Source organism: Arachis ipaensis, chromosome B8 (assembly GCF_059453495.1).
Source record: "Arachis ipaensis isolate K30076 ecotype BB chromosome B8, ASM5945349v1, whole genome shotgun sequence".
NCBI lineage: Eukaryota > Viridiplantae > Streptophyta > Magnoliopsida > Fabales > Fabaceae > Arachis > Arachis ipaensis.
Genome location: NC_142443.1, coordinates 132,284,982 through 132,293,737, shown reverse-complemented (window position 1 = coordinate 132,293,737; position 8,756 = coordinate 132,284,982). Strand labels below are relative to the sequence as shown.

The following is an 8,756-nucleotide window of genomic DNA, read 5'->3' as shown; positions in this document are numbered from 1 at the left end:
AGTTTTTGTAACTTGTCTTACTATTTGTCTATTTCTCTATCAACTCTCTTAAATTTATCCTTGCTCTACTTCTTGAGATATGTCCTATAAGTGTTCAATCTCCCTAAGAACTCACCCCATTCCCCTTGCTTGTCCAAGCCTTTGGCCCAAGCTCTTCTTATGATGTCTCCGCATTCTACCTCATCGTCCCAGTAGACTGGCCTCGTATTTAAACATTCTCTTATTGAAGAGTATTAACTATTAAGAAACCGGGCCTTTCACAATAAAATTTTGTTTATAAAGCATAGAAAGCCATTTTAAAGTTTATGACAATGACTCCGTCCAATTTTCCTTTTTTGTGCAAAAAAATAACTATTAAAGGTTATGACAATGACCCAGCCACCACGAAAGTTTAAACTTGCTTTTTTTCTTAAAAAAAATAACCAATGTGCTACGTTTTAGAAAGTTGCTAAAATCTCACTCTTTTAAAACTATCTAAATATCACACTTTTTATATTACTATAATTAGTTATAATTAAAAATAAAATGACAAATCAAATTAAACAATTACCAGCTTAGCAAAAGAGTGATACTTGAATAATAAGTTTAAAAATTAGGCTAAGTTTTTTAAAAATAGAAGAAGATTATGCGTAATTCAGTATAATAGTTAATGTGTTTTTTTCCTAATATAGATTTTAATTTTTTAAAATTTTAAATAATAAATTGGACCTTTAAATTTATGTTGAAATATTTTTGTTTCCCCGTAAAATAAATCAGAAGATCTGATTTGCACATTTAAAAAAACTTTTAATACTAAAATACAAATTTAACCCTCAAATTTGCATGTTTAAGAAAATTTAAAATATAAAAAAAAAACAAATCTAAAGATCAGATTTGCATGTTTAAAAAAAGTTTTTAAAAAGTCACATGATCTTCACAAAAAAAAAAACACCAAATTTTAACATTGATGAAAAACACCACTGGACAACACCAAAATTAAGAAGTGTAAAAAATATAGTATTTTGATAATGAGTTTCAAAAAGACTCATTAGTAAAAAACCCTCAAACTTTGACACCATAGTCAAGTTTCCTGCCCTCATTTTCAAAAAACAAAAAAGAAAAAGAAGAAAAATAAGTGTATATCTAAATGAACAAGGCAAAAATAAATTATTTATAGGAATAATTCAAAGCATTTCGATACCCGTTACAAGAGTGTAGTAAAACGGATAAATTTATCTTCTAATAAATGGGAGCATGAGGTTTATTTGTTACAAGGCATCTAATACTATTATTAGTATAAGCAATGCCTACAAAATATGTTTAGTACACTAGAATAATTTTGTTTAAACAAATTGTACAAGTCATTGCTCTTGCAATCTGAAAGGTTGCTTCTCAAATTTGAACTTGTATTCTCGTTTTTACGAGACCAAGTTGCTTATCACTCGTAGAACAACTTACTAATTAGTAAGCTAGATTATATACTTACATTTCAGATTCAAATCCAATATTCCAAAATCCTTCAGGAGTCATAGGTGGAACATACCTATATCGATGCCTAGAAACACCATCATGATGTTCACAGCGGAAATTCTGCTCACTTACATCATGGTCCTTACCATCAGCACTAGGAAGAACAGCTTCATAGAACTTCCTACACTGTTTGCATTCAACTCCTTTCAAATTTTCACGCTCGGCTTTCTTCCTCACCGGTTCAATGTACTTGAAACTCCTCTTGTTGACCACTTGAATTGAAGATTGCTTCTTTAGGGGACTGCTTCTAAGATTCAAATTCTGTGTTTCATCGTCTGAGCTGTTCATGACAATGTCTTCCTCAATTGGATTTGGGAGATCTTCCTTAATCAACTCTCTATTCAAATTTTCTCTCACATTCTCAAGTGGTGTATCAAGAAAATCATCATGGAGGTCAGGACCTGCTCGACTTTGATGTGCCCGGGTCTGCCGCCAAGAAGATGCACGCCGTTTTGTACCAGATACAGAAACCGGTTTTGTGTTTGACGGACATCTTGGGACACGAAAAATGGAAGGAGGAGGACTCAAATCGGCCCCTCTAGCATCTTCCAATATCTTCTCCTCCACTTTGATTGTGTCACAGGCAGCAACAAACACATCAGGATTTGTATTCTCAAGACCTAGTAAAAATAGGTAGTGGATGATCTGTTATTAACCTATATTGTACTTTCAACACAAATCTATGCAAGTGACTCAATTCAACACAGACTATCAGAGTTAGGGCCATCCCATACCAGACAGCAAAATGGGATCAGAGATAGGGAAAATGGGTGGAGATTAAATTGAGGCAGTGTGTTTTACAAAGGGTGAGGGTGAGAAATACAAGGGATAACCATACTGCAACAGACAAAGTAAGTATAGTTAAGTGATGAGTTCACTAACGAAAATGAACACTTATTCAACACACTAAAATCACAATATATCATTTAGCAAGCAAAATCCATGCAAGACACATACTTGCATACATATTGGTTGGAGCAAAGACTAGATCCAAACAGACAAGGAAATATTAAGACCATGCAGATACTTAAGTAACAAGAGCATACAAGCATCCTGCGTTACGCAGGGTCTAGGATAAGGCCGCACCCAAAGGTGTAACGTAGGTAGCCTAACCTGGAAAATGAATTAGTGGCTTATCCATGGCTTAAACCTGTGAACTTGAGATCACAAAGCAACAAGGACTATTGGAAATTTACCTTCCATGTGTTCCTCCGGGATTTCACTCTTCACTTTAGCTGCTTTGCAAGCATCCTTGGAGGTATTACAGGTCTCAAATGCACCATCTGCAACCACATGCAATAACTGATTGTTCACTTTGAAGGAGACAAAGACACCAGATTTTAAATTGCAATCTGCAATTGCCACTGTAGCTACAATACTAATAATTTCTAAATTTTCCACTGCCACAGTTGCAGCACACACAAATCATAAATTCACTAAATATATCAGAGTAACTGTTTGTGCTGATATGTCAGTGTTGGACAAAACGTCAGTGTAATATTGTTTATCAGTTGGTAACTGAAAACATGATCAGCCGTCGACATGTCTCAGACTCTCAGCTACTGCAACACTCACTTCTGATCAAAAGGTTACAACTCAGTCCACTCTGCGTATCCAATTTTTGAATAAACTCTCTCAACCACTAATGCCTCTTATCAGTGTCCCATTTCAAATCATCTTTCAAGCCAACCTTTTTCTCCTCAGTACAGTGCGTGTATCTCATTGAAGTCTCTTCTCATTATTAACCTCACTTCTATGGCAGCGAGATATCCTAAGTGAAGATTTGTTATGAAAGAATAACTTGACACCTTGGAAAACTTGAACCAATAACTCATTGAAAACAATAGTCTACAAATGCACATACAAAATAAGTATAATATAATGGCTCGGTTATCCCGTTGAACAATGGTTCATGGAATTTGTGACTACCATTTTACTTTGAGGTTTCAAACATTTAAAGCCAGTCATTATATCTTTTTCAATGGAGCAGGCCATTCTTCTGTAGTTCTCTCATTCCTACTCAGTTGAACTCATTTCTCAATTTAAGCATGCTCCGTAAGAGGCATCCAATGAAGCTTAACAATAGAGTATTTCCTAGCCTTTGCAAAGCAAATATACACTTTCACATGTTCAAGACACTAGATTCCTTGATGCTAAACCGGCTGTTGCATTACTATGTATAACAGAATCCGAAACTCAAGATCTAGCCCTTTTTGTGATGATTCTTGGTATTGAAGAGCCACTAGCAGAGAAATATTTGATTGTAACCAAACCAGCCATTACGTATGCAGTTAATATGCCTGGTCAATTCATGTCTAAGACTAGAACAACTTACTTTCAAGTTGTTCACTTCCTGTTATGTGTTTTAAGGACATCCTTGGCTAAGGTTATTATTTTCTCTTTGCAACTCATCTTCAAGCCTATGCAGATGCAGATTCATGATTGTCTTGGTAGAAGAAAGTAGGTATCACAACATAGTATTATCTTTGGCGATTTCCTCGTCTCTTAAAAATCATAAAAGAAAAGACCATTACTATATCGTCTGCTGAAACAGAGAATTCTTCCCTAGGAGTCTAAGCCATTAAGATACTTGGTTAAGATCTTTACTTGCAGAATTAGGCTTGACAATTGACACTACAATGGCTTATTGTGAGAACCAGACAGCTATTCACATGTGTGATGTATCCACAATCCAACATTTTATGAATGTCCCAAACACATTTGAACTGATCATCATTTCATCTAACAAAAGTACATTCAACATCTCAGCAAATTGGTGCATATTCCTCAGCACATCAATTAGTTGATCTATTAATTATGCTCCTGCTATTGAAAATATCAAAATTGCTACTCAATATGGGAAAGAGCAATATCCTCATTCCATCTTGTGGGACAGTGTCACACTTGTATTTTGGTTAGAATTTATTTAAGTAGTTATCTATCCCAGTTATATTTCAACTTAAAAGATTGATGAAATTTTAACTACACTTTTTATAGAAATCAGTATAATATGTCAGTGTAGAAATTAGCAAACAAAAGTGATGCATGGAGGCATAATTTAGCATAAACTGATCCGAGTGAAGGCCAGTTTGTACCAGAGAAACACGGAATCAGAGACAAGAAAATCTAGAAAAGGATAATACAAATAATGAACACATATATATAGATTAATATGTCTAACCAACTTCTAAACAAACGCCCACTCAATCTTCTGACTACCTCCTATTATGACCTGTAGCTAACTTAACACTAACATAGTGTAAAAGAAAGCAATGTAAACATTATGGGATGATGGATTGCTTAACAAGAAAATGAATAACTTCTCAACTCTTCACTATCTCAAATCTCAATGTAGAAAGCCAATAAAGGTACTTTCATACATATTGATCGAAGCAACAACCAATTTTCTCAGTCCAAATGATATAGCAAATATTAACACCATGCAAATATTAAGAGTCTGGAAAGATAATTTAATTTACCTCCCAAGTCTTCTGGGATTTCATTCTCCACCTTACCTGCATTACAAGCATCCATAGAGGTCTCTGAGTTCTCCACAACTGCAGTTGCATCACAGACAGACCATGTTATAGTAACTGAATAAACTGTCTTTGTAACTGTGCTGCCATGTCATAGCTAGTTAGAATGCTAATTCTATGCTCTTTTTTTATTGAGGAAAAAAACAAATAAACAAACGAACTTAGTAACAGAGAATGATTGAATGCTTGGCTAACACTTATTTCTGATTAATAGAATGCAAGTTACTCCAGAAAAATACACTCTTTTCTTCAATTTCTTCTGTTTTCAATATTTTTTTTCCTGCTTACTTGTTTTCAATCAACACAGCAAGTTTGAAACTCAAATGTTCCTTGTTTATGAGACTACAAATGACCAAAAGTGTCTTGTTAGACAGATGATGAATAATGAACTAGCAACTAGAAAATTCAGTTAAGTGTTAAATATACCTCTAATCTCTAAATAATTATATTGTGAAAAATAGAGGATCAATTAGGAAGTAACAGGAATTTCAGTTAAGTCACCGTTAATTGTGCTAAGGAGACATATAATGTAATTAATCTGGTTTTCAATATCTGTCAATTTAGTCATTTGCATACTAATTAAACTATTAAAGAATTCTAAATAAATAATTAATTACAAATTTATTTACCAAAAAATCCTGATTTAATAACTAGTTTATATTTATATTTTAAATATTTCATTGTTTACTATGCTTAATATTGTTTGCATGGTAAAATGAAAAATATATTTAACATATAATTACATTGAAAAATGTGAAAATGACTAACATATTGAAACGAGAAATTCCTCTAGAGTAATGAATATTGTGAACTAAGGTGTAACAAGAATCTTAGTAAATATTTATGCCTTGATCACATTTTCTAAAACATGAACATATTAAAATAGAGTTTAATTTTGATGACCTATTTTACACTTTGATGACTATTCACGCAGTCAAGTCAATGTAAAAGATATTTATTTTTGCTAATAACAATGTAAAAAGATATTTATTTTTGCTAATACGGTGTTATGAATTGAATACACCTGTAAAACGGTCATAGTGCATCAAAATTAAAATTAAAATATATATTAAAAAAAAAAAGTGAAAACAAACAACAGTACCATGTTGGATGACAGGAAACTTAAGCTTACATAAATCTTCAGATTTGTTTTGCTGAATCATGTTTTCGTCGGTGATCCCAACCTTGCGTCGAAGGTAATTATGCTGAGACTTAAGCTTCTTATATGCCTCAACCAAACGATTCTTCTTCGTTCTCTCGCCATTCAGCTTTGATTTCGTATTCTCCAATCTCTCACTCATCTCCCTGCACGAGCCCTCAGCCTTGCTAACCCTCTCTTCCAAAACCCTAACCTTCTCGGCAAAACCCTCATTCTCCAACCTCAAGTTCTCGCGAGATTCTCCAACCTCCCGAGATCTATCACTCAGCTTCTTCTCCAACTCACCGATCTTCTCCAAAAGCACCTTCTTCTCCCTCTCAAAACCTTCAATTTCGTTCTGCCGCGACTTTCTCTTCTGGCAATCTCTGAACTCCCTCTCCCTCTCTGCCTCCTCCAGCTCCTCAATCCGGTGCCGTTTCGCCTCGTTATCGACGCGGAGCCGGTCGAGTGTGAGCGAGAGCGCGTTCTGCTTGTCCTTATGGATCTGGAGAGATTCAAGAATGTTCCGAAACGAGTTGGAATTTGATTTTAAATTGGGGAAGAGGAGAGTGCAGAAGATGTGTTCGATCTGCGCGATTCGCTCTTTCGCGTCTTGGATCGACGCGACGAGGACGGTGCTGAGTCCGAAAACGTCTTTATATTTGGGCTTGTCGTCGTCGCCGCCGCCGTTGGGAGGAAGAAGGTGTGGCGGCGATGAGTTGAGGAGAGGGTCTGTGGGTAGTTCATTGAAGGGTATTTCGGGTATTTCCATTGTGAATTGGATTCCAAAAAATGGAAGAATGATGGAGACGTAGGAAGAGATTCAGAGTTGAGAGTGTGGAGACTGCTGAAGTGCAGGGAAACCCGCGCGGGTATTTTGTGCTTTTCATTTTCAGTTTTGAAAAAATGAGTAGCGTGGCGCGGAAGGACCAGGGCAAAATGTTACTTCGTTCCTAGCTGCTTGCCGGTGAAAAAAGTGAATTTTGAATATAATAAAATAATATATTTATGTATAAAATATATAATTTTTTTGAAAAAATATTTTTTTTGTATTTTATTATTTTAAATTAATTAATTACTAAAAATTGAATCGATTTACCTAATTAACTGATTTATTGTTAGTTGATTTTCATTTTAAACCGAACTAATTTGGTGACCTATTTCTAATTAACTGAACTGATTCTCAATTTTCAATTCGGTTCTTAAAATATTAATTTTTGCATAAATAACTTTTTTTAAAAAAAAATTTTTTTTTGGTGACCAAAAAAAAAAATATTTAATTTTTCTAAACAAGTTTTAAGAAATTTTTTTATGTTTTTATTTTTTTCTCTATAAAACGTGACAGTTTTTGGGTTTAAATATTTTTTGTATGAATTCTAATGAAAATGTCAAAAATATTTTTAAAAGTGTAATTTATAGAAAAAAATAATGATTTAAAAGAATAATAACACTTTTGGATAAGATACCCTAAAATAATAGTATTGTTGGAAAAACGAATAAAATTCGACAATAATTTAATTACCGTCGGAAATGATTAGACCTTGTCAATAAATGTTTACCGTCGAAAATTTTTCTTCCGACAATAATTACCGTCCGATGTTGCGACGAATTATCGGCTCGAAAAACTAGTTGGTGGTGCAAAAAAATGTCGTTTCACGCACTATTACCGTCGGATTAATCCTACGGTAATTCTGGCGGTAATGTCAATTTTTTTTTAATTTGAAATAAATAATCAATTTTAATTTTAAATTTTTTTTACACAATTAGTGGTCCATTCATAAATAATGAAAAATATTTATTCAAAATAAATAATACAATATTCAAATAAATTAAAAAAAAAGTACACCAAATAAATACAATGAAACAATAAAATGAAAAACTAAAAACTAATAACATTAAAGAAGTATGAACACAATCCTCTGAATAAGTTATGGCTTATATCCGATCGATTCACGACATGGCTACTCTTGATGTAGGGGTGTTTGCGCTGTACATTCTTGCTCCATTGAGGGAGAACATAGCATGATGGTACTCCATCTACTCTGTAAGCTGAAAACACAACAAGGCAACGGCAACACAGTATATTTCTTTATTCAAACATATTGCAATTGCACCGAACCTTGTGTGACGAAGGGTCAAAATGAATGTCGTAAGTGCAATACCTATACTCCCCGTACAGTAGGTATTGATCGTCCACATTAACGCGAAACAAATCACCCTCTCGTGTCACGCCACGGATTAAACAATCACCTTTCTTCCTGAATTTTTGTTGGACTTCCCTAAACATACTGTATGTGTATTCTTGTTGAAATTGTCTCTCAATTGTAGAGTTGGATGTACATGAGATAACTCCTTTAGAGTCTGCATCATCGTCTTCTAGATCTTTTTGTTCTTTATTCCCAAATATGTTATCATACTCATGCACAAGCTGAACCAAACCACTCTTGCAATGTAAAAATCCGCTGTAAAAAATATACATATTTTCACTCTTTTGAATACTCTTCATACCAGCCGAAAAATCACCTTAAAAAAATATTAAAACCTATATTCGTCGGTCATTATAAAGATCTACA

The 8,756-nt window shown here is 33.9% G+C and overlaps 1 protein-coding gene across 2 annotated transcripts; it reads right to left on the bottom strand.

The window, feature by feature from the left end:
• Window positions 1-1,194: 1,194 nt before the first annotated feature.
• GR1 (protein gamma response 1) lies at window positions 1,195-7,152 on the bottom strand. 2 transcript variants are annotated; one of them, XM_016316276.3, is made up of 4 exons: window positions 6,178-7,152; window positions 4,989-5,066; window positions 2,706-2,792; window positions 1,195-2,129 (listed from the first exon to the last, which is right to left on the bottom strand). In XM_016316276.3, the coding sequence occupies exons 1-4, from the start codon at window positions 6,953-6,955 to the stop codon at window positions 1,462-1,464; spliced, it is 1,611 nt and encodes a 536-aa protein (XP_016171762.1). In that variant the 5' UTR covers window positions 6,956-7,152; the 3' UTR covers window positions 1,195-1,461. The 2 variants fall into 2 exon arrangements, with proteins under 2 accessions (XP_016171762.1, XP_020965556.1); XM_021109897.2 differs by lacking the exon at window positions 2,706-2,792 and having other exon boundaries at window positions 6,178-7,142.
• Between the last annotated feature and the right edge of the window lie 1,604 nt (window positions 7,153-8,756).